Below are 26,034 nucleotides of genomic sequence, written 5' to 3' on the forward strand. Positions count from 1 at the left end.
AGCTGCTTGGGATGGATGAAAGAAAGAAACGGGAAAGGCTCCCCATGGGTCACAGGCATGCACGTTGCCTTTTATGTCTGGGAAGCAGGAACATGAAAGAGGGAAGAAAGGGGGAAGACAAGGGACAGGTTGAGGAAAAATTCCAGTCTCTCTTGGTACCCAGAAAGAAAAGACTTCCACTCCCAACTCCAGCAAGGAAAAGCCTTTACTCTAGGGGGACATGATGTGTAATGAGAGGAGTGTCCTGGGCTCAGAGAGAAGCCATTTCCCTGACCAGAGGTCACCAGCCCCTGGCTTGGATATGCAAACTGCTGACTTCAGCACCCAACCCCCACACAGAAAGAACAGCTCCTCTCTACTATCTGCCTGTGAGGATTTGAGAGACTGAGACATATAAAGCCCAGTCAATCCATGTCAGATTTTCCCTGACAGGGAAACTCATTTCAAAGACAGAACCACTTTGTAAAATAGTTTTCTGTGGATCAAAATATTGCAAGCAGGATTATCTCACAGAACAAAAATAAAAAAAACACCCATAGTACAGCAAATGGGCCCATATTTTTTACAGGACTAACTGGTGTTCAAATTATGGGAGAACAATTTCAGAGATACATCCAATCTTTCAGGGCATAAATGTTCACAGCAGGACTTTAAATATGTATTTAACAAATTTTAAGCATTCTTCTTTTAATCAGTACTTTAACATCTTCATTTTTTGGTAATACATAAAGATGCAATCAATGGCCAGTTCAAAACTATGTTAGCCTATGTTAGTCTGGGTGTGTGTGGGGGGGGGGGAGGGGAGTGGAAGGGTGGGGGAGGGGTCAGGACAGGCATGTGCCAGGAACTACAAACAGACAGTTCCCATACTATCTAAAAGTGCTTTTAGCATGCAGGACCAGATGATGAGGAGAGCAGTGGTGGTTAGACACAGGTACTTGGGAAGGCTTGCCTGATGTCTTGGTAAAACTCGGTAACTCTAATACATCAGCAGTTCATGGAGGGTGAGCAAGGCTAGGGCTGTGTTTCCACCAGCGATTTACTCCAACCTGTCTGTGCGGTGAGGTCTCTGTTTTTCCATCAGGTCATGGCCATTCAGCACCAGCTGCACATTTTATCACAGAAAAACCGCTTCTTCTGGGACTGGTTATAGTCCGACTTTTCCAGCTTACTTCGGCTCCATTGCTGACCTGTTTCCATAACCACACCGGGTTCGGTATCATAGCCCTGCCCATGGGGCGTGTAGCCCAGCCTTCGTGGGTGTGTCACTCATGACCTCAGTGACCAACCCTTTCCCTCTCTGTTTTCAGAAGTTTCATCGCTGTTTTGGAGCAGGATGCTGAGGTACCAACTTTTAAAACATCATTGAAAATAAGCGCTAGAACACTACTGCGTATAAGCCTGCTATCGCGGGCAAGCAAGTACTCCCACTACAGCCTGAAAATCAGGTTTATCTCAGGTCGCTTCCCCAGAACTACACGTGGGGAGGATCCATGGCTAATATTCCTTTGGGTCGTTTGGACCAGCGAAACAATGCCGCAAGCATCATAGTCTAGTGTTCATATTACACACTAAGTCGCTATCTCATTATCACACTATTGTGCAGGTCTTCGAACAATATGCATGCCCTCTATGTCAGTATCTTCCTGTGACTCTATCACTCAATCGTGAAATAGCACTAACATGCATTCACGCTATTGCGCAATAGCATAAATGCATGTTAGTGCTATTTCGTGATAGAGTCCTAGCAACATACTGATGTGGAGGGTATGCATATTGATGGAAGATTTGCACAATAGTGTGATAATGAGATAGTGACTTATGGTGTGCCTGCTAATGTGGTAGCCTTAGGGGTGCCTCCTAATGCGGTAGCCTGCTATTTAGAGGGAAAGGAACAACAGTGGGCAGAATCGGGGATACGTCCAGGAAGACTACTCAGAAGTAACTCCCTTTGCGGTCAATGAAGCTTATTCCTGAGATTGCCATTAAGGGGAGCAGAGCCTGGAGGGGGAGACTCTCCGACTGATTCAGCAGCCCCTGCCAGTCTGATGACATTCACTTCCAATCCCCCCATCCCACCCGGAAGTAGGTTTCTGTCAGCGAAGGGGGAGGGAGGGAGGACTCAGGAAGAGGAAGAACACGGATGAGGTAATAAGACCCAACCCAGCCTCCACCCAGCCATCAAGAAAATAATCTGATTAGAGCTCAGTGGAAACAGCACAGAGCCCCAGCACTGTGGAAACTGGAAAAGGAGCAGATGCGACTGGGGAAACATCGCAACAAAGTTGCAAGCCAGGTGAAGCTGATAGTGTGGAAACACACCCTAGGTCCTCAGTCTGCTGATGGATTATTAGGATATTCGGACTCTTCCCATGCTGCAATGTGTTTGGCATCCCGTAGGGTGCACAATACCCATTTCCTCTGACCAGGCATATTACTTCATATTACCAGAAGAGTCGGACACGACTGAATGACTGAACAACAACAACAACAACAATAATCCCATCTAAACAATCCTATCTGACATCTTTAGCTCTGTTTCTAGGATCAGATTGATTTGAGTGTTGACACTGGACCAAAAAAAGAAGAGGGCAGGGCTTGGGGCCAAAAGGCTTAAGATTAGTTAAACTTAGTGAACTTACGATGAATTCACTAGACTGGATGCAGTCTCTCAAAGCTGTGTGGGGTCTGCAAGTCCAGCATCTGGTCCTCTTGCTTCTGCTGAAGAATTCCTCTCAGTATTTGACAAGAGAGCAACACCCAAAACTCAGAATGGCAACAAAGCCATTCGTTGGTTGTAACTGGGTGAAGGGCAGTTGTGGAATTCTATCCCCAGATATGTTTGCCTGGTGCAATCTTTACTACGGTTGAGATGCCAGGGTAAGTCCATACCGTTCACCCGTACTTTTAGTAACACAAATCTTGACCCGTAATAATCTGTTTAGCATCTACTAAATTGTTTTTATATCTGTTTTTTTTACCATTTGCTGTTTTAGTTTGTTTATAATGATCTATCACTATTTATTTTGCTTTAATTGATTTGTAAGCTGCTTTGAGGGATATTGTGGCCAAAAGACAGAAAATAAAGTTTTAGGCTGCAATCCTATACCCATTTACTTGGGAGTAAGCCCCACTGAACTCATTGAGACTTACTTCTGAGTAGCCATAGATTGTGTTGTGAAATTAGTTTCTGTGGACATATACAGACATACATATTAGCTACAGTAATCTCAACACGTTTCAAACTACAAAGAGTTCTTCAGGGGGGCAAGTCACTAAATTCTAAAGTAACATTCCACTTGCATAATATATACAACTAAGCTCTTAAATGGAGGGGATCTTTAAAACCAATAAGGTTATATATCCAGACAGCCTCATTTTACTGCAGAGGCTCTCTCTTCCTAATAAGGTGGCTTTCCATTAATTCTCTAGTTATCTCCTTTGAGGGCCTGCACAAAGGCTTCTGACTTCCTGACCTCACCATTCTACACACACAACACCCTAGCCTAACAGTCTGCTATTAATTACTCAACTTTCTAATTACATTCCACTTGCCTTAGCTTAAACCACTACCCCCCTTATGTCATGGCTGGGTACCTGCATTTTTTCTTCCCAGGGTCTCATAGCAGCTTCAAGTATGATTTAGAGTAGGACAACAGTGTGGAAGAGGAAAGGTTGGCTCCCCCAATGATATTAGCAACCCCATGCAATTGCTCTGAAGCAAAACCAAAACAAAACACCACACAGAAGATCCTGATCATGAAGGGATATTGCATGTCAGCATTTCTAGTTTATGTCTTATTTGGTCACACTATTAATGGCAATTGAACTACCTCCAGTAGGTAGGTATCACTAAGCTCTTTAAGTGAGCCAAATGTCCTTAGATAGAAAAAATTCGAAGAGTAGAATATTTTTTCAAAATGCTGGATGGGTGGGTGAGCAGCACTAAAACCAATTCTTTTTTAAAAAGAGAAGGAAAGAAAGAAAATTCAACTACTTCCATTAATATATGTGACAGCTACTTAGAAGCTGGGCTCTTAGAAATTTTAGTTTTATTGCTAAGAGATCACCCTGACTGACCAATCCTTCTCTGCCTCCTCCCACTGCAAGCAGGACATGCTTTCAACTGAAGGGGATTGGGTCTACAGCCTATTTTCCCTTCTGCTGGGAAAGTCAACTCTCCCTTTCACCAAGTCATCCTCACTACAGGGCAGACAATTAGTTTTTAAAACCAGGTTGTTGTTTTTAAAACCTCCTGCACAGGAGCACCAGATAAGGTGAAGGGATTAAACTGCATTCTACCATAATGAAGACTGAATATTCTATTACTTGTAAATCAAGACAATTTGTCCCAATTGTATGAAATATGCCAGGTATATGCTTCACGCCAACCACTATGAGCTGTCCAAATTTCAAAAACATCTGTTAAGAAATGGCTGAGATATAGCAGTTTAAATATCTTCTTGTTTGCAACTGTTTTTTGTGCAGTCCAAACATGCCTTCAGTTTGTTTTGTTTTTGTGGTGTGCCAAAATTTAAGCAGACTGGAGAGGCCTTGACCTTCCTTGTTTTAAAATATCACTCTAAATAATCAATCCTATTGAATGCACCCTCGATTATCAGAAGCCCCCAAACACAGAGGCTTCCAATCATCCAATGCAGGGTGGGAGGAGTGGCAGAGGCGATCTTCACCTCCATGTTCTCCCACCCTGCGTATTTCACAATGGTGATTTGGAGGGGGAGGGAAGGAGGCAGGCAGAGGCTCAGGATAACTTGTATCCTGGCCTCTCCATTCTCCTCCCCTCCTCACCCACCAGAATGCCCCCTTTTTGCCTTTTCTGAGGTTGATTTTCCAACTTCAGAGGACAGCCAGTGTGGTTCTTTCTGCACTGGCTACCAGGGGGCGGGGGCTGGATCTCCAACTCAGCCTTCTGAGGTCAGAGTGCTGTCTCTGACCTTGGAGAAGAGACTCCCCAGTATCCTATGGCCCCTTAGACAATGTCTAGGGGCCATAAGATCGCTCCCTAAGTCAATGTGTTTTAAGTATGAGTGAGTTAGTGCAATGCATACCTGTCGTAATGGTTAAAGCTGTCAAGGCATGAACCATTTTTAAAGAATGCCCGCAGGATGCAGAGGTGGTAGGTTCTACCATGCAACAGGGTGACATAGACTGTTTCACATAGCAAACTGTACGGAGCAGTTTTTGTTTTTTTTTAAACTTTTCATAAGATCATAGAGTTGGAAGGTACCTTGGGGGTCATCTGATTCAATCTCTTGCACAATGCAGAAGGTAACGACAGGCCCCCTGAGAGATGACTGTCCAGCCTCTGCTTAAATACCCCCAGAGAAGGAGGGCCCAATGCCCCCAGAGGCAGTCTGTTCCACTGTCAAGTAACTTGTACCCTTACGAGGTTTCTCCTTATGTTTAGATAAAATTTATTTCTCAGCAGTCGTTGTCTTTTTTACTTTTATTTCTCATTATGCATCTATGCTGGCAAACTTTTGTAAAGAGGTGATTCTTTCTATTGCACCCTTGTCCAAAAGTGTGGCAATTTCTTCCCTGAGCACAGGGGTCAGATGGGTGGAGCAGAAAAACCCCATGGGGAGAATTTCATCTAATTTGATAGCATAACGGTGGCTGATGGTTGAAAGTACCCATGTGTCAGCCATGATGGATTTCCACATGAGTAAGAAGGTTCCCAGCCAGTTGGAAAGAACAGGACAGATGGAGTTAAAGATGGTGTTTAGCCTGGTGTGAGTGTTTACCTCAGGCAGGACCCAGCCACCTGCTCCTTCCTGATGTGATCCAAACTTTCACCTGCAGAGGCACTAAAAAGTCCTTCCCCATAGAATGGGAGGTCCTCCTCTCTGGATCTGGTCTCTTGGCCCTGCCATTCTCAGCCAAGTGTGACGTCGTAGCAATATAGCAGCTGCCAGCACCTTCAAACCACAACCAGCCATATGACAGGCTGTATTGCTTTGTTGCCCTGCCAGTCTGTGAGCTTCAACCTGGAATATTATTGCCAGGTTTTTGACATCTTCCAGGAGGCAATGTGAGGGGTGGGAGATCCCTTTCCGCTCTATTTTCTATTGTTAAATGTAAAACATGATTCCAGAGGGAGGTGGAGACTAATATACAGTTCACCACACTGGCACCTCTGTCTGATAAGTAGGTGAAATAACCCTTAGCATTGTCCTTGGGACTTCCATTTACATGAAATAACTGGTGTTTAAATATTAAATGGCTCAGGGCTTCATGTCCACCATGACAATCATGGGTCTGTCCCAGAAGGTATCTGGCTGCACCCATGCTGCTGGGCACACTCTGGACCTCGTTTTCTGTGCTTGATGGGGTGATAGTGATCTGAGAGTAGAGGAACTCTCTATAGTTCTGTTGTCATGGACAGATCACTACCTGGTGGGGTTTAGACTTGCTGGCACTTGGAACCTCTGAAGGGGTGGAGGGCCAATTAAGATGGTCCGCCCCAGGAGGCTGATGGATCCAAATGGTTTCCTGACAGCTCTTGGGGATTCTCCTATTGCCTTGGCAGGCGATTCTGTCAAAGCTCTGGCCGATCTCTGGAATGGGGAAATGACCAGGGCTGTGGACACAATCTCTCCTGAGTGTCCTCTCTCACGAAGTGGAGCCGCACCAGCACCTTGGTTTTCTAGGGAGCTGGCAGCGATGAAACGAGGGAGAAGACTACTAGAGCGACGTTGGCAGAAAACTCGAAGTGAACCCAATAAAAAATGGGCTAGAGCATATTTGAAGGCCTACTCTGTGGCAATACAGGCAGCAAAGAAAATATTTTTTTCTGCCTCTATTGCATCTGCAAAGAGCCGTCCAGCGGAGCTGTTTTGAGTGGTTAGGGTTCTTTTACACACCAGCCTGCAAGAGGAGAATTTAAACTTCTTGACAGCCCAGTGTGAACAATTTGCTCAGCACTTTGCAGACAGAATCGCTCGAATCCGCTCTGACTTGGACGCTATAGTTGATACAGACCCAGTGGATGTAACTTTGGCCCCTGCTTGTCCAGTGTTGTCGGATACTTTTCAATTTGTACAGCCTGAGGATGTGGACAGGATCCTTGGAGAGGTGAGAGCCACCACGTGTATTCTAGATCCTTGCCCTTCCTGGCTCATAAAAGCAGCCAGAGGTGGACTGGCTGAGTGGGTAAGGGGAGTGGTTAATGCCTCCCTTAGGCAAGGCAGAGTTTCAGCCTGCCTGAAGGAGGTGGTGGTGAGACCTTTGTTAAAAAAGCCCTCCCCGAACCCCACCATATTTGGATAATTATTGGCCAGTCTCCAATATTCCATTTCTGGGCAAGATATTGGAGCGCAGGGTGGCCTCCCAACTCCAGGGATTCCTGGATGAGACAGATTATTTAGATCCATTTCAATCTGGCTTCAGACCTGGTCATGGGATAGAAACAGCTTTGGTCGCCTTGGTGGATGACCTAGGCCGGGAACTAGACAGGGGGAGTGTGTCCTTGTTGGTTCTGCTGGACCTCTCAGCAGCTTTCGATACCAGCGACCATAGTATCCTTCCGGGCTGCCTCACTGGGATGGGACTTGGAGGCACTGTTTTGCAGTGGCTCCATTCCTTCTTGGAGGGGTGGAACCAGAAGGTGGTGCTGGGGGAGTTCTGTTCGACTCCCTGGTCATTGGCTTGTGGAGTCTAGGGATGGCGGAGAATTTCTCCCCGAAACTTCGGGGGGCCGAGTGCCAACGTGTTCGGCCCCCCGAACAAGTTTCGGGGAGAAATTCTCCGCACCCCCCCCGGGACGGGACTTACCTTTCCCGAATGTCCCTCCCGGCGGCGGGTCCGGCCGGCGGTTCGTCGGGTCTTCTTCAGGGGCGGGAGCGGCAGCCGGTCTTTTGACCGGCTGCCGCCGCTGCCGTTCCAATAACAGAAAAAAAAAAAAAGCCCCCATGATAGGCTACGTGATGATTAACGTAGCCTATCACGGCTAGATTTGCAAAGTCAGCCGTGATAGGCTATGTAAATCGTCACGTAGCCTATCACGGGTGACTTAAAAAAAAAAAGCGCGTACGGCTAATGGCGGCCCCCATAGGGAGCCGCCATTCACGTTCCTTATTTGGTCGCTGTAGTCTACGTAAAGATTACATAGACTACGGCGAAAGTAAGGGCAACGCAAATAGCATTGCCCTTACTTTCGCCGTAGTCTATGTAAACATTTACGTAGACTACAGCGACCAAATAAGGAACCCAAAAGGCGGCTCCCTATGGGGGCCGCCATTTGCATACGCGCTTTTTTTTTTTTTTTTAAGTCACCCGTGATAGGCTACGTGACGATTTACGTAGTCTATCACGGCTGACTTTGCAGATCTAGCCGTGATAGGCTACGTTAATCGTCACGTAGCCTATCACGGGGTCGTTGTTTTTTTTTTTTAACTTTTAATTTCGCGGCCGGGTGAGGCGAGGCGCCTCCTCCCCGGCCTGAATTTCGGCCGGGCGAGGCAGGAAGCCTCCTCCCCGGCCTGAATTTCGGTCGGGCGAGGCGGGAAGCCTCCCCCCCCAGCCTGAACTTCACGGGGAGAGCAGCGAAGCGCCTCCCCCCCACCGCGAAAAGCTGCGAGACCAGGTAAGTGACTTTCGTGCACCCCTAGTGGAGTCCTCAGGGTTCTGTTTTGTCCCCCATGCTATTTAACATACATGAAAGTACTGGGAGAGGTTGTCTGGTGTTTTGGGGTTCGGTGTCACCAGTACGCTGATGACACCCAACTCTACTTTTTCTTTCCATCTAATGCCAAGGAAGCTGTTTGGGTGCTGAACAGGTGTTTGTCTGTAGTAATGGACTGGATGAGGGCAAACAAATTGAAGCTTAACCCAGACAAGACAGAGGTGCTCCTGGTCAGTCGAAAGGTAGATCAGGGAATAGGGATCCAGCTTGTGCTTCACTCCCCCTGAAGACACAGGTTCGCAGCTTGGGTGTACTTCTGGATTCAGCCCTGAGCCTGGATGCCCAGGTTTCAGCAGTGGCCAGGAGTTAAAGCTAGTGCACCAGCGTGCCCATTCCTTGAGATGTCTGACTTGGCCACAGTAACACATGCCTTAGTTACATCCCATTTCGATAACTGTAACACACTGTATGTGGGGCTGCCTCAGAAGAGTGTTCAGAAACTTCAGCTGGTTCAAAGAGCTGCTGCCAGACTGCTAACTGGGGCTGGCTACAGGGAGCATACAACTCCCCTGCTAAAACAGCTTCACTGGCTCCCAGTCTGTTTCCGGACACAATTCAAAGTGCTGGTCATGTCCTATAAAGCCCTATATGGCTTGGGTCCAGGTTATCTGAAAGACCGTATTCTCCCCTATGAGCCTGCTCATGCCGAGATCTTCAGGTGAGGCCCTTCTGGCCATCCCGCCACCATCACAGGCATGCCTGGTGGGAATGCGGGAAAGGGCCTTCTAGCTGGCTGTCCCAAGGCTCTGGAACTCCTTTCCCAGGGAGGCGAGAGTGTCATCCTCCTTGATATGCTTTTGTAGGCGTGTAAAAACTTTTTTGTTCCAGCAGGCCTTTGGGGATAACTAGTCTGGACCTGTGAAAATATGACAGATGGATACTATTTTTCTTGTTGTCTTTTAATGTTTTGATATTTTTACGATGTTACTATTGATGATTTAATTATATTTTAACTTTTGTACACTTGTATTTATATTTCTATTTATAGGTTTTAATTGTATAAGTTTTAATGTTGTAAAGCCACCTCGAGTCCCAGTATTGGGGGAAAAGGCGGGATATAAATAATAATAATAATAATTATTATTATTAAATGGAACCGTGCCTGCCCAGCCTTGTTGGATTTTTTACCCTGAGATGGCCAGTCTTGTGTAGAAAACTCCTCAATATCCAAGTTCATTGCTAGATAATCTGCGCCCATTCGGGCATTAAAAATCTTTGAAAACCAGAGCATGAGTTTCTCAAATTGTTCCTGCACCTAGGACTTCATATCTGAAAAACCGTGCACTGACTACGGCTAGGGGCGTCTATTATCCGTTTCACCTGCTGCTCTATTCCCTGGAAAAGCAGGGATCTCACCACGGTCATTAACACATTTGTATTGTTGAGGGGAAACTGTTGCAGCCTTCCCCAACCTGGTGACCTCAAGATGTTTTGATCTACAGCTCCCAGCATCCCTGACCATTGGCCATGCTGTCTGGGGCTGATGGGAGTTGAAGTCCAAAACATCTGGCACTGGAATGCAGTTTATATGGGGCTGCCCTTGAACTACAGATGGAAGCTGCAGCACATTAAGACCAAACTAAATGTTCTTCAAATCACATACAGCAGAGCTGAGTACAGCGAAGCTGTACTGTATGTGTGATTGGATTGTTTACCTCAGTGTAGGCACACGTGGCCCCAATTCAGATTGGGACTATGGCACTTGGGGGTTGGGGGGAAGCTTTCCCCCTCCCATTTTCATACTGAAATTCCTCCCCACCCCACGGGGGGTGTCAAAAATGAAAAACTAGAATATTGGAATCAATGAAGAGGGTCTACCCCCACTTTTTAAAACCCCTTTCAGCAGGGGCGTGTAATTTCAGGACAAACATGGGAGGGCAGAAAGTTTAAATCCCCCTCCAGGAGTACCATGGTCCCAATCCAAATTGGGGTCACACACGCTTATGTTGAAGTAAATAATCCAATCATGCATAGATTTGTTAGGCGTGGTTTGAAGAATCTTTCGTTTGGCCCTTAGAGTTGGAGAGGAAAGAAGATACTCAATCAGCTTTGCAGCCTGCACTGGTTTCCAGGCCCAGTTCAAGGCAGCAGCTTTGGCTGTTAAGGCCTGAGTGCCCATCTCCCCTCATGAGCCCCTGTTTAGTTAAGCTCCATGGAAGGGGTCCTGTTAAGAGTCCTTTCTCTAGAAGTAACATCAGCTGTAGGAAGGTGAAGTGCCTTTTCTGCCCCAGCCTCTAGGCCAGCGGTGGGCAACTTGTTGCCATCCAGATGACGAGGCTGCAGCTCCTAACCAACATAGCCAATGGCAAGGGATGATGGGAGTCACAGTCCAATAACATCTGGAGGGCCACAAGTTGCCCACCCCTGCTCTTGCCTCTGGTAAAGCTTCCTGCTAAATGGCTTACAAATACCACCGAGTTTACATATTTTTCTAAAAGCAAGGTTTGCCTCTTCCAAAACATCTTCAATGCCACTGCTTTTATAAATCACTGTGGCCTGTCTCCTGGCTGCATCATATTTCAATCTGCTTGTAACAGTACTGAAGGTAGGGTATAAGTATGTATATATAAATACAAGTCTGACTATCCATCCCCCTGTTGAGTTGCCACAATCAGCAGGCCAGTTTTCCTTGCTGGATGACTGCAACTCCAAAGCCCTCCATAAGCTGACCATCCCAAGGAAAACCACGTTTTGAAAAAGGTCTCATCTTATCTTGATATCGTGACTCTGATATCACCTTAGAGCCAAGCCAAATCCATTCACTGTTTTCTGTGAAGATCTGTAGTACCAGAAAAATTTTTAGCAATTTTTTTTTGGTTATTCATTTCCATTGCCCTCAGTTACATCATCACATAGACAAACGTGATTGGTTATGTAATTCTGTAGTGTCTCATCCACTGTGCGATTCCCCAGGTGGGTAGGAGCAATCTAATGTGACTAATCTAGGCATGAGGATACAGAGGTGTTTTGTTTTTTTTTAAAGGTTAGTATGTGGCACATGTTCTTGCTCAATAGATGTAACTTTGCTCTTTTTTGCAGCTGTGAGGGGAACAATCTCTAGGCCCATCTCAGGAAGTTTACTACATAGCACATGATGCACCATGCCAGATTTAGGGAACTAAAATTCAATTCCAAGGGATATACAGAAAGCAAATTTTATCTTGAAGTGGATAGACTCAGTCTTCAGGAATTTCCATGTAAATTATAATTAATTTAGGTAAGGGGCAGGAACAGTTTCTGGTCCAAGAGCCACACTGACAATTTAAAAACTGATCCGTGTGGTTGATCAGCATGTCTCTGTGTGTGCTTTCTGCACTACCAAATATATGTTCTTACTCTCTTGTGCACATACTGACATTCTTCTTTCTTTCTTTCCTTCCTTCCTACGTATGCGCATACATACTAGCAAACGAAGAAGAAACAAAGCAGCAGGAAAGAGCTCAATGTCTCTCTGGGGCAGACAAAGCAATGTGGGAAGGGAAGCATGATCCTATCTGTGTACCAGCAGCAACCACTGCCACTCCCTTGGAGTGAGTTACTTGTGAAAATACCTCTTAGGTGCTGATTTAAGTTTTGGAATCCAACAGACTCCAATCCACCAGAATCACAACTCAGTTTTTCTGGTGCTTAGCCAGCCTCCTCTAGCTTGGTTTCTATAGCCAGCTACATACACCACCACCACCACCACCACCTCTCTAGTCCTTCCCACTAAATCTATTATCATTATAATTATTATAAACATTAGTATTATTTAAAGTAAAACCTTTCTGATGTCCCACAAGCCCGGGCTGATAAGGCCCACTCGGAGAGGACGGCATCAGAACAACAACAAAGGGATATGGGAAGATGGCCCAAGTTTCCTCACCTCAGGTCTGGGTGCTAACAGAAAATGTATCCATTATGAATTTTAGAGGCTTTTCTTTTATATACATATACATATACATACATATATATATATATATATATATATATATACATATGCGCGCGCACACACACACACACACAGCACTACACTAAAGACATAAATATCCAATTCCCAAATAGCTTTCTGAATTACATTTCATAGTGTTCTCATTCCTTGACTCTTTATTAATAGGAAAACTAGTAGCCCATATCTGAGAGATAATCTAGATAGGCCAAAAAAACTGCCTTGTTACAAGAAGTGCAATAAAGCTCGGACATGTTTTGCTTTCCTAATGAAGACAGATCTGGCTAAGGTCATGCATTTGCCAGAAGCCTTGACTACTGTAGTGAACTCTATGTAGGTCTGCCTTTGAAAAGCATTTGGAAATGTCAATTGGTCCAAAATGCTGCTGCCAGCTAGGCATGAGCCCTTTTCCGCTGTGGTGCTGAGACTCCCTAGGTAGATCAGTATGGCCTGTCACTATATGCCTTCCAGCAACCAGAGAAGGCTAGGCTCTTTAAAGAAGTCTTTGCTGATGAGCTATATTTTCTTAATGGCTCTTATCTGTTTGTTTGGATTACTGACTTTATGTTGTTTTGATAATGTTCAATTATTTTTATATTTTTATGACAACCACTTTGGAATCCCGCAGTGAAAGAAAAGAGGGATAGAAATGTTAAAAATAAAATGAAATGGGAAAGCAGAGCACTGGAGAATGAAAGATCCCTTGCTAATTTTAGTTTTCTGTCAAATTTGCTGAAACTTTCCTCCTCATTACATTTCAGTGCTGGCACAGAATAGTTTTCCATGCCTCTGGCAAAGCCAGTTAAGTATTCCTTCGCTCATTAATCATAACATTAAAATGGAGCAGTCAGTTACTGCAACACCAGGTATATCACCCACATTCATCCATCCCCTCTGACTCACAAGGCTCCTGGTCAGCAAGGAATCCATTGCTGTGAGCTGCCTTGTTTCACCTGTTTAGTGAAATCATCCAGAAGCCCTGGCTGGTGTCCACCATTCATATAAGTATGTACTTACTAATTAAAAACAGAAGTTGCTATTCCAGCAGGAGGTTCTCATGCAGTTTGCCAGCTTGCGCAAGAAGCCAACACGCATCTTTAAAAGACTGAACATGTCATACAAACTTGGTTTCCTTGTTTTGATCGAGTGACTGGCTTACTGGAGAGGAGGAATGCAGCACCTTGGATTTAGCAAGGTTCAAGATTTTGATTCATGGAATGCTGGGGTCCCCCAGTGTGGTGCCCCCAAGCACCATGATGCCCCCAAACTCCTCCCTTAGTGCCCACCAAAGCACCCTGCACCTCCAAATTTTTTAAAATTTATCTACATCTATACACACACACACACACACACCCCTCCAGTTGTCCCACACTCTTACTCTCCTTCTCCCAGAATGCTGCCCTATGTGGGACCAGAAGCACTCTTAATGAGGGAAAAGGCCAGGGCATTTGGAGGCTAGTGCTTTGCTTTCCAGCATGCCCAGCCAGCCGACAAAACTGTCTCTGAAAGGCAAGTGGGGGACTCTGCTGCTGCCTGGTAAGCTCTGGGTGCTGGGGGTAGCAGGGAGTGACTTGGAGGGCAGTGGATGCAACCTGGAAACATTCAGGAGCAAACTGGGGCTGGAGGAGCAGTGGGGAATGGACTGGGGGTGTTTTGCCTAGTTCTTTTGTGAGGTGTGGGGTTTGTGTGTTTAGCTGTGGTTGGTGTGTGTGTTGCATATGTATTTTTGTAAGTCTGCATGTATGTTTTTATGTGGGGTGTGAGTCTTATGTGTTTTGTCTGTGGGTTTTTGTATGATTTGAGGGGGGTGTTGGGGGGGTATGTGTGTGTTTCTGAGCATTACTAGTTTAACGTCAATGAAATGAGTCCGTGCCAGCTCCAGGTTTTGGAAAGCCCTTGGGTAAGACACCATCAATGGGCTTCCTCCCTCAGTGTGTCTACCTTCTCACCACCATTTTCACCAGTTGCTGTTGCTCTCATCCTCTTTCTCATTATTTGCTTGCGTGACAGGCAGAGAGCCAGTGAGCAAGTAGGCCATGGCATCTGCTGCTGCTCCTTCTCACCATTACTGTTGTCTGGGCCAGAATGAGGAGCAGGTGAACAAGCAGCTTGCAGTGGTGAAGAGGAGGAGCAAGTCCAGGGGGCTGTTGTCAGCAGGCCCATACTGGGGTATGGGCCCTTGGCAGGTGCCCAACCATGCTTACCCTCGAGACTGACTCTGAAAGGAGTATTTTGTTGTGCTTTGTGGGGGCAAATGTACGATTTGGGATTGGGGGCTCAAACCCATCCCCTGCCTTCTACAAAGTTTCTTGGGCAAGTTATGCAGGTCCCGATAGCAGCTATTTTGTGACTAAGGAGTCCCTCTATGGAACCCATTTTGTGGCAGAGTCCATAATGATTGCTCAAATTTCCAAATATGCCCACTGACCCCAAAAGGTTGAAGACCCCTAATGTCCAGCACAGTTGAAAGTATGATTAATCTAAATATGATACAGAAATCCAGTGCTGTAACCAAAAGCATCAATTTCATTTGCCTCCCACCCCCGTGAAGATAAATGCTACATCAAGTCAAAACCTGTGACACTTAGCAAGCCAGACCTTTTCTTTTCCATCTTGTGGCTACTGAATCACGCAAGCAGAGCTGACATGAAAAAATGTGTAACCTTAGAGGAAATTCACATGACCAAGAGAAAAAGCAAGAAAACAGGGTAGCATGTACAATCTCAAGTATCTGTGCACAGCGATTGCTGTTTTGTCCAATGAACAAGAGGGCTCCATTTGGCTCACCAGAGTTCTATGTCACTGCAACTTTCAGAAGTGTATGTTTATGCACAGCCTTCTCTACAAGACTCAGGAGATTACGGAACTTTCACTATGTTTTATGCTGCCTAACGCCATCCATTCTCTTCTTTTTGCCTCTCTCTCTCTCTCTCTCACTCGTGCGCACACACACACACAGACACACACACACACGATGATGCTCTGCAAAGAAAGTTGCAGAGATATCACTCACCTATTTCATTAAGTTAATATCGGAAGAGCACCTTAACTGACAGCTTCTCCTGAGTTAGCCAGCCACCTGCTTAGACTCAAAGAATCCCCTCCCCCTGAAAACACAATGTCCTACATATTAGGAAAGTGGGTGTGTAGACATGCTGGGAACCAATGGGAGAGACCCCTCAACTCCTTGGGGAACTGAAACAACCCAGCCACCCTGACATTCCCAGGCTTGGGCGGGTACCTGTGCATTTCCTTCTGCCACGTAAGATATCCCAGCAGCTCCAGCAGTGAATGGGCACCTGCATATTTTTGTCCGCACCAGACAATATTCTGACAGCAGAGGGCAGTGTGCAGGTGCTAGCCCTGAGGCAAGACAGGGTAGGTCATTCTAATAAACTGTATTCCTGTTTAGTTCTACATAAATATTGGAGGCTGGCAAGGAGCAATTGGCCAGGGCATAGTCTGGTGGGGCACTGCGCAGAGGCAGGGTTGATAGGGACAATGGGAGAGGTACTTTCTTGGAATACTGTGTACAGTTCTGGTCACTGCACCTCAGAAAGGATATTGCTCAAGACTATGCATCCTTTGGCACATTGTCTCTGATCTCAAATCTCTTTTCATGACAGTTGTTTCAGGGCCAAAGGGAGGCTGAGCGCTCCCTTTCCTCCCAAAGTACCAGTGGGGGAGGGGAAAGTGTGGGGAATTGTCTCTCTTTGGGCCCAATTTCATCCTCTGCTTCCCATCTGCTTGGGATGGGAAGGGCTCAGCCTCACTTCAGCCCCAACACAATTGTTGGGGGAAACCATTTCCCTCTGAGATTTACTGAACACCCAAACACACGATTCACTAGGTCCCAGACACCCATGATCTCTTGTGTCTAAACCACCCACCTGATGACTTCTTTTTTTCTGAGAAACCTTTAAAGGACATGATTTCACAACCTCCCCAGGCAGCCAGTGCTGCACTCCTCCTTCAAGTTCCTACTGTTTAATTCAAAATCATCCTCCCTGTAATTTAAAAACAGGAATGCTTTTAAATTACAGTCCAAAATGCAAATACTGAATTATCATCAGCAATCTGGCACTGAACATCAGTAGCAAGAGACTGGAAGGTATCACTCACCACCAACCCTAAACATCCTGGAACAGGGAAGGAACTGGAAAATGGAAGAGGCATTACCAGTCATCTTCCGATCCCCACTGCCACTGCCCCTTCAAACTCCATTCTCTGATCTTTCCATCCTGCTCAATCTCTTCTTGCCAGCCTCCAATATTCACAAAGAACTATATAGTATCATTAGAGGTGAACTAAATAGGAGTACCATTTATCAGAATGGCCTACACTGTAACTTTGAAAAGACCTTAATATACAGGAGTTCCTTGAACTCAACTTCACGCAAGCAATAGTTGTCTAAAGGAACCCTGAAGAGGAGGAGGAGGAGGAAGGTCAGTACAATGTTATGAAACCTTCTTTTAATGGAAACCTTTAAGCATGTACACTTCTTCCCCCTGGGACACCAACATATCAGTTCTGGAGGGGATTTTTATCTCTCCACTTTGGATACTTGCAGGAGGCCTGAAGATTGAGAGAGACTTAAAGGCTTACATTGAAGGATTGTTGGGGGAGCTGACTATTACATCCCATCAAACAGAACTAACCAGCTCTGATTTACTGAAATCCTGATGATAGGGGAATGAATGAGGCAAACACCAATGACCAAGCAATACCAACCTATTAATCTCTGTGAGAAAATGCAATGAGCTTTGTAACTCTCTAGTTAAGTTACAAAATAAAACATGCATAATTGCGAATGGATTTTAAAGAACCAGCATGGAGCCTAAGTGGGGGCAATGAGATCTTGACCATGGGTGCCATATATGAGGGTACTGTCCTTTCCTGCCAAAGGTTTCCCAGCAGAATAAACATTTTTTTAAAATCCAGTCTTTCCCACCCAAAGTCCCAAACTGTTATTTTTGGCCTGGGTTTCTCCTAGAGCTGGTGGAGCCTCCCTTACTGCCACACATATTTTTCTTGCTTCTGCTTATATAGCATGCTCTCTCATGCTCTCTGACACATGTTTGACCAGCACACCCACCTATTTTGTTCTTCACTTGTCCTAACACCAAACCCTAGAGGTGGCATAGCTCACTCTGTGTGTGTGCCCTCATTTTCTTTGTGAACTTTTTGTTGTTGTTCTTTCTTACACAAAACTTAATTGCACAACAATCCAAAACCAGAAGAAATGGGGATGAGATAGAGACAGGTTAGTAATTTAACTAACACCTAATTGGGTAGAGGATCTATTCACCAAAATAATTTAACAAATACTTTTTGTGAAGTACAGTAGTTATAGAATTGTACACTGCTGTGAAAAGTTACCTGATGGCATTAAGGATATTCTTTATTCACAGATTAAATTAAATTACAGAGTCTTATGCATTTTGGGTCCAGTGGACACAGAGTTGGGCACCGATCTGGAAAATGTGACTTCAAGCGTGATGTGTGCCATGAGCTCATTGTGAAGCCTTGGGAAAGTCATTTTCCAAATCTTTATTTCCCCAAATTGTGGAGCTGCAGAAACATCTTTCTTTTTCCAACATTCTACTATTTTTAAAGCCTGAATTTTTTATTCATTGTAAAACCAAGAACATTTGTCCTGTCCACATGAAATTTTGGATGTAGAATCTACCTGGTGAATTATGTAATCGGGGGAGAGGGATTAATAATCAAGTGAAAAAGTATTGAGTTACAGAAGTATACAAGTTTGCTTTGAACTGCAGAAGTCCCATTGTTTGCAACCATTTTTCTGCCAATTGAAATCAAACTTTCAACGGCTTCATTTATTTAGTATTATTTATTTAAAAAAACTTATATCCCACCTTTCCACCCAAAGGCACCACTCAAGACAATTCACAATTATAAACCACTCAAGGGAGTTTACAATTATTAACAATATTTATATTCCACCTATCAACAAAGCTGCTAACATTTACCAGTTTAGATCAGGTCAAAAACAGGGGATATTGCAGTGGTCTGCCCTCTGCAGACTGCTTAAAATCTGATGTCTATTCTTAAAATTACGAGGTTTCAAAATTCCTATTATAAATGCTGGGTAATATACTGGCAAACATATGCCAATAGAAATTCTGTGGGGGAGAGATGCTACTGCTGTGTGCCTGGAAGGGTGGGGGGTGAGTGAGAGGCAGGCAGGCAGGCAGGTGCTGCTGCTGTGTGCATTTGTATACATTTGAGGGAGAGGTTGCGCATGCAGTCTTTTGCATAGTTACTGAAAAGTGGGACTTGCCTCCTCCTTTCTCTTGCTGACTTCAGTGCCATCTCAAAATTTTACAGACACTTGCCCCAATGCCTGTCTGTCCCCAGTCTTGTGTGTCTCCCCCGCTCAACGTCTTCAATCTTGTACCCCCTCATTTTCTTTAACCCAAATGAAAAGCAAAGTGCAGGAAGGGTCCTGAGCCTTAGCGTTCCCCCACCACCAGGGGGGAAGGATGGAGTCTGAAAGACCAAGGTAATGCATAGATGCATGCAGGCCCCTAGGCAACCAGGCAAGGAAGTGTTATAGAAGTTAGGCTCTTCATCTTTTTATGCCACCAAAGACTAACACAAGGGCAAGCAAACTAGCTGTTTTTAAAAAGTGGGTTAGTAACCAGACATGGGTATTTGGTCAAAAAATGGTTAAGTGTTGTTAAAGCAGCTTATTAGAGCAAAAGAGTGGCTTGGGCTTTCCCCAACTTCCAAATGTCTCACTTGCAGCAGTATCTCATGTGTTTTACTTTGCCCAGTGCCTGCAGGCCTGCCTTTTTGGCAGCCAGACGTGAATCCAACAAACGCATGAGCATCCTCCTACTAACTCCATCAGGCGCTGAGCCTTCAAATCAAGAGAACCACTTGAGACCTTGACAGTTGAGAACATTATGAGGGAAAGCTTGCAGAGCATCCCCTGGTACTTCCACCTCCCCCTGCTCCCCAAGGGCCCAGTAACTTACCCAGGGCAGGGCAGGGCAGGGGGAGGCAGTGGAGGTGCCCTCCCTCCTTGGGGCATTCTCCCAGGCAGAAGTGATGGAAATAGCATCAGCTTCCTGACATCAGCATCAGGAAGCATCAGCTTCCTTGCTTGCTTTTGCAAGCACCCCTGTTTGAATGCTCCCGGGTTATATCTGCTCCTAGCCCTCACTTGAGTTTTAATGAGCAGATAGTCAGAGTACATGGAAGGATACGCTTTGGATCCTGCTGAAAGCAAGATGGAGTCATTGGCAGTTCATTTTGACAATATCTGATTGCGAGGAAAGGATAGGTAACTGACCTATTGACAATACTTGACTGGAGTAGCATTCCAACCCTATTAGTAACTCTTGCTGACTTATTTGCAGGACTGGCATAATACCCTTGTATGCCACCTTAAATTTCATGGTTGAAGGGCAAGATACAAATATGACAGATAAACAATAGACCACCACATTAACTATCCAATGTTAGTCATGACTACAGAAGTATTGTGTGTGTGGGGGTGAACTTTTGGCCAGCAAATGCTGTCATAAAGAAGTAACTGAAAGCCTTCCCTAACCTACATCCCTTTTACTAGTGTGTGTGTTTAAATACTGTCACATTTGTATCTTGCCCTTCCACCATGAAACTTAGGGTAGCTTGCTTGCTCCTAGCTTGCTTGCCCCTTACTTTAGTCATTTGTGGCATAAAAGAAAGAACAGCCAACTTCTATTATGCTTCCTTGCCTGGTCACCTAGAGGCAATTCGTATTTGCTACAGGCAACCAGGCAAACAAGTGTTTACAAGCACCTTAAAGTGACTCATTGTAGTCCATAAGCTCTGCTGCTGTAAAAACAAACAAAGAAAGGCCCTTGCCTAAGCAGCAATTACTGATTCACACATGTAGAAGGGACAACAGTGATACTATGAAACTCAGTCAGGGCTGGGCAGTGAGAGAACCCTCATCCCCCCATGCTACAAAAACAAAACAAGTTATTGGGACGAATGAGCAGGTGGCAATATACATAACCCAGTGTTGCCTTTAAAGAAATTATCTGATTGTATAAGGGGACCAGCAGTCTAATGAGTGATGGATGCAGTAGGATACCTGCCCAAATGCCTATAAGGTATTTTGCATGGAGAGTAGTACTTTTATCTAACTTGGAAATGGAGCACTAACTTGGATAAGATATGGGATGGGATATAAACAACAGGAATGGCAAGTTTAGATACAAAGTGTACAGAAGCAGCTGATACAGACTTTTTGTGGTTGTTTGTGTGATACAGGTTACAAAGGCCCCCCAAATTTCCTTGCTGCAATCCATCAACATTTTAGGAGCCTAGGGGAAATAATAAATCCTTGACACTGGACACTTAAGCTCCTGTCACTTATCCATTTTGCTCTGTCCCTAGGCTGTCTAATAATGGGTAAGTTGTCTCTGTAATGAGCCCCAAACCCAGATGTTTCGCTGCTATCTGGTACTCTCCAACTCATCCATGTGCCGTGCCCAGCTCCTGCTGCACAGCACTTCTCACACTCCCCTTCCTGGTGCCACTAGGGCCTGTTGCCTGCCCCCCTCTTACATTCCTTCCATCAAACCCTCTTGCCTGGTTTTCACAGACAACTGGAGCACATATGATATACCAAGATGCTGAGAAGAAAACCCCGCCTACTTGCCATTTCATCAAAGGTGCAGTTCTCTACAAACTGCTGCCCTGGTAGCTGCCTTCACTTGCCTTGTGATAAGGTCAATCCTGAACGCTGGAGAGACTCCATGAGCAATGTTCAATTTTTCTAAAAGCAGGGAGTGATCAGCATAATGTAGGCTGAGAGCACTGGGGAAATTACAATTGTAACTATCTTGCCCTGCACTGCACAGGAGAATTCCTTATCATAGTTAACTATTAATTAGTGTAAGTGATCCCATTTTCTCCCCAAATCACCCCTGTAGAGCATACTGGAATAGTCACTCTCATTAAGGGAACAAAAGTCCAAGATCTGAGCACATCAGAGTAATTTCAATCAAAGAGATGCTTCATTGACATGACAAAGTGGTGCCAAAGTATCTGGCACAGACAGAGCCCTCTGGAAGCCATCTGATGGGGCGGTGGCGGGGGGAGAAAGATAGCAAGGCAACAATTCAGCATGAGGTCCGCAGAACCCATAGTTCAGTAGCACCAGTCCTGATCAAGCCAAGCGCTAAAACGATCACTGTGTAATTGCTGCACTATTTATTTACATGAAGGAAAGAGGACAGAGCACCTGCTCCAGGAATAAAGACCGCAGCTGAGGAACACCTGCTCCAGGACCTTCAGGCGATGAGTCTAAGCAGAACAAAGGGAGGAAGCCCCTACTCCGTGCAAACCTGAAAATGGAATTCCCACAATGCAAGGAAGGACACTAGACTACAAGCAAGGCGAACCGATGCATGGATGGAAACATCAACCAGCCTGCCGACGTTGCTAAGGCATGGTGCCTTTTGCAACAAGAGCAGTGCAGCGTGGACCGCCCCAAAACAGGCTGAGCCTGGCGCTGCTGCCCCACCCTTAGGGGCCATCCGCAGAAGCAAACGGCAACTACGCCAACCTCAACCCCCGAAGGCGGCACAAGGACACGACTGCAGGGCAACTGCAAGGAAGAAGGCAATCGGCCGAGTCAAGCCAACCTTGCCGGCGGGGGGCCTGGGACCCGCGCTCTCCCCCGCCCCCCCGAATGCCTGCCAGCAAGCGCCCAGCAGCGGACGCCAAAGCCCCCGAAGCAAGGCTCCGCCCGTCCCAGGACTTCAGGTTCCAGCGTGAAGCCTGTGAAGGCAGCAAGCGTGCGCTCGAGCACACGCAGACCACATCGCCCTCACGCAACGACCAGTTTGGGGCCGAGCCAAGTTGCTCCGGACACAGGGGCGGAGGAAGCCCCCGACGACCAGCGAAGCCAGGGCCCGCGCCTGCCGAGGGCCCGCCCGAAGCTCTCGGCGCACTCAGCCCAGGGGAGGAATGCCTCGCCGTGCCTTGGCGGGGCGCTCGGCACCCTCTCAGGAGCGCTCTGGACGTGTCGAGGGCGCGTCGAGAGCTCCCGGGTGATGCCTGCCCGTCTCCCGGGCGGCCCTACCTTGGCCTCGAAGCCGATGCCGTGCTGGAAGGCGTCGTCGTTGTGCAGCGGGACGCGCAGGTCGTGCCTGTCGTCCACCAGGCTGTAGCGGGACTTGGCCGAGGGGGAGGCACCGACGGGCATGGCGGAGGCGCCGCGAGAAGCCGGGCGAGCCGCGCGCCCAGGGCAGACTGACCGGCGCAGGCCGCGGCGCGGCGGCACCGGCCGCCACCTCCGCCCCGACCCGGAGTGGGGCGGGGCGGGGGCGGGGCGGCGGGCGGAGAGTGGCTCGCTCCCGGGGCGCCGCAGCTGGGAGGCCGCGCCGCTGTCGGGCCTGCGCCAAGCCGGGCGAGGAAGAGGAGAGGCCGCCGCCGGGCCCGCCTCGGGAGGGCGCCCTCCTTGCCGCGAGACCCGCCGGCGAGGCCGCCTGGGGCCGGGATCGGAGGAGGCGCCTCCGGGCGCGCCTCCTGCCTTTGCGTTCGTTTGCGGCTGCCGAGCCGGCCAGCGCAGCGGCCCGCACGAAGGCTGGGCCCAGCAGGCGGCGCTGAGGGCGCCCCGGGGCGGGTTGGGCTTCCAAGGCGGCCGGCTCTTGCCCGGAGCAGTCAGCCGCTCGTCCTCCCTCTGAGCCAGGCTGCTCCGCGTGTTTCCAGAAGCGTGGGTGACGCGGCCACTTCGACGTCCGAGGAAAAGCAGCCGAGCAGCAGCTGTTGCTGGCTGCCCTCCGCCTCGGCACCAGGGCGGGGTGGATTGGGCCCATGATGTGGCGCAGAGCCGGGCGCGACCTGCGCTCTTCCTGCCCGCCAACTCGGGGCTTCCGGACGGAGGGCTCCTGGCATTCCCTGCCTCACACGGAGCTTTTATCCTGCGATTGGGATTACTCCTTCACGGAAGTTTACGGGCTCTTTACATGACGCCGTGACTTTCCTGCGCTAAATGCCCTTTGTTCCGTTTTTTAATAGATAGCAGATAACGAGCTATCAAATTACCCGGTCGTGTTCCGCTTCAGTTTCCTCCGTGGAAAGAGTTAAAGCGGCAAGAAGAGGAGCGAGATGGATGAAAGATAATGGAAGACTCAGATACGGGGGAAGGGGCGGGAGGCTGTGTAAAGGGAGTCAGTTGTGATCCTGCATTTAAAATGGAAACACAAAGCCCCATTTTAAATGCAGGATTTTAGGCTGGTGTAGAGATGCCCGGTAAGGCATTGTGCAGCAGTTCTGTCTCTCTGGCGTCGGTGGCAGGTGCTTCCCGACAAGGCTTTTATCCCGCAGGGAAAAGAGGGCCCCTGCAACTCTCCCATTGCTACTTCCATCCTTTTTCTTCCCATGGAAAATGGATTAAATAAAAAAATATGGAATAGCTGCACAGTGCCTTCTCATAGTTAGTGCTAGGACCCCTTCGCCTGGAAGCACCAGGGTTTTCTTCAGTAAGCGAAAAGGCGAAAGAAGCCATGGGAAAACAGAAGCCTTGCACATGGAAGATGACGATGTCCGCCCCCACCACACAAAATCCCGTGGGTGGTGGCGGTGCCTTAAAAGCTTCACTTGGAAGTGCCCTCTCTCTCTGGGCGATGCAGCGTAGAGTCACGGCATGCAAGGAACAACCATAGCGCGCCTCTCGCCCGAGTTCTCCCTCTGGGTGGCCCAGGGGTGGGGATTCAGCCCAGGTAGCCAAGTCCTCCTTGCTGTGCACCCAGAAAGTAGTGGCACGGCAGGGAGGAAGTGGAGAGAGGAGAACCAGTTAGAGGAGGCGGCAGTGGCTACTTGCAGGAGCGGTGGCTGCCCCACATGGTTGTGCGGCCCTCCCTTCTCTCAGCATCAAGGAAGATTGGGCAGTGACGGCACTCACCTGTCCTCCCCCTCTTTGGGCAGCACAGCAAGGAAGGCTGGGCCCCACAGTCCCCTGCAGAGGGAGCAAGCAAGCGGCCCCTCTTCCTCACTCTCTGGCCCTCTCACCAGGCGAGGACTGGCTCCCTGGGCCCAATCCCACCCTCACAGCACAGAGAGAAAGTGCAGGTCAGCAAGGGAGACGAGGAGGTCACTGCTCCTTCTTTGACCCACCCTGCCTGCGGCATCACCCAGAGAGTGCACGAAGGCTGTCAGCCGGCAGAGGCCACTGTCTCGGGTCAGCATTGTGGGTCCAGTGCTCGCTACCGCAGTTCCCAGAGAGGGTGAGCACGCCTCCTCTTGCTTGCACACTCCTCCCCACCCCCGTTGGCAGAGCTCAGAGGAGGAGACACTGCAGGGGGGGGATGTTCCTGGGGAGCCCTCTCCCAGCCTCGGCTGCAGGGCAGGAGAGATTGCTGTTTATTATGTAATTTCCTCTCCTCACCAGCAACTGCTGCTGATCAGCCACTTTTCTGTCACGATAAAAGTGCTGTTGTTAACTGCAGTTTTTTTAAAATTAGGCTTCACTTAACATGCTTCACCTAACTTCCCATTGTTCAAGCTGCACCAGAAGTGTCAGTCTCTCCCCCAAGCCATGCCACAAGCTGAATCCAATCCTTGACAGGAGAAAGGGAAACCCTCACATCGGCCATGCACCCATCCAAGTGCAGCTGGGTAGAAGGAGCCTGGACTGCTTTAAAGAGGAAGGATCAAATCCCCAGGAGGAATCGCTAAAGTTTAGGCTGGAAGCAGGCAGAGAAGTTGGCCACTAGATTTGGAGTGGAAACCTCTACTTGGGCTTCAATCACCACCTGGTACTAGGTGGGGTCCAGTTCCTCAAAGCATCTTCATGCAAGTAAAGTAGTTGAAGAGTCTGCTTAAAGCAGGAAAAAGTGCAGGCTAGCTTCAGATTGGGCTCAGTTTAGGCTCAGGCTTTAGGCCTTAAAGAGCGGTTCACTAAATAAAGCAACTTTAAGAGTTCAGCATATTTTAAGTTTTAAAAACACACACAGAAAGACAATGCAGACCTTTCAAACCACAGGCTTCCCTAATCACTTACCTTTTGTCTGCTATCCCCTCCAGCAACCCACTGAATACAGATTTCCACTCAATAGGTCTCCCTTTCACTATTGTTCATAGTCCTCCTTCCTAAATACGAATCACCATTCCCTGGTGGGCCAACTGACCTACACTCCCAGCCACTGAAAGCCAGTGCTGATTATGAGTTCACACGCAGCCTCCCTTGCTTTTCAAACAAGGCCCTCCAATCAGATTCACTGCAGCAGCAGTTGGAACTATCTATATAAAGAGACACGCTTGCAAGGGAGCCAGCTCTCCGAGTGCAAGGAGCCCCAGTGACAAAGCCTCTCAGCCCCAGTGAAAAACGTCAGCAAACAAGTGAGTTAAGCAAATGTGTGAGTTTAGCAACAGG

General features: G+C 47.5%; 1 protein-coding gene across 4 annotated transcripts in view; it reads right to left on the reverse strand.

The window, feature by feature from the left end:
• The window catches only part of NOS1AP (nitric oxide synthase 1 adaptor protein), an 89,792-nt gene extending 66,827 nt beyond the window's left edge, over positions 1-22,965 (reverse strand). For all 4 annotated transcript variants that reach the window (XM_084850974.1, XM_084850975.1, XM_084850973.1 and 1 more), the window contains exon 1: positions 22,741-22,965. In XM_084850974.1, the coding sequence (XP_084707100.1) occupies positions 22,741-22,863 (123 nt within the window). In that variant the 5' untranslated portion in view covers positions 22,864-22,965. The remainder of the gene's footprint in view (positions 1-22,740) is intronic.
• Positions 22,966-26,034: the final 3,069 nt, after the last annotated feature.

Source organism: Heloderma suspectum, chromosome 4 (assembly GCF_057233095.1).
Source record: "Heloderma suspectum isolate Gila_16-S chromosome 4, 16-S_ref, whole genome shotgun sequence".
Classification (NCBI taxonomy): Eukaryota; Metazoa; Chordata; class Lepidosauria; order Squamata; family Helodermatidae; genus Heloderma; species Heloderma suspectum.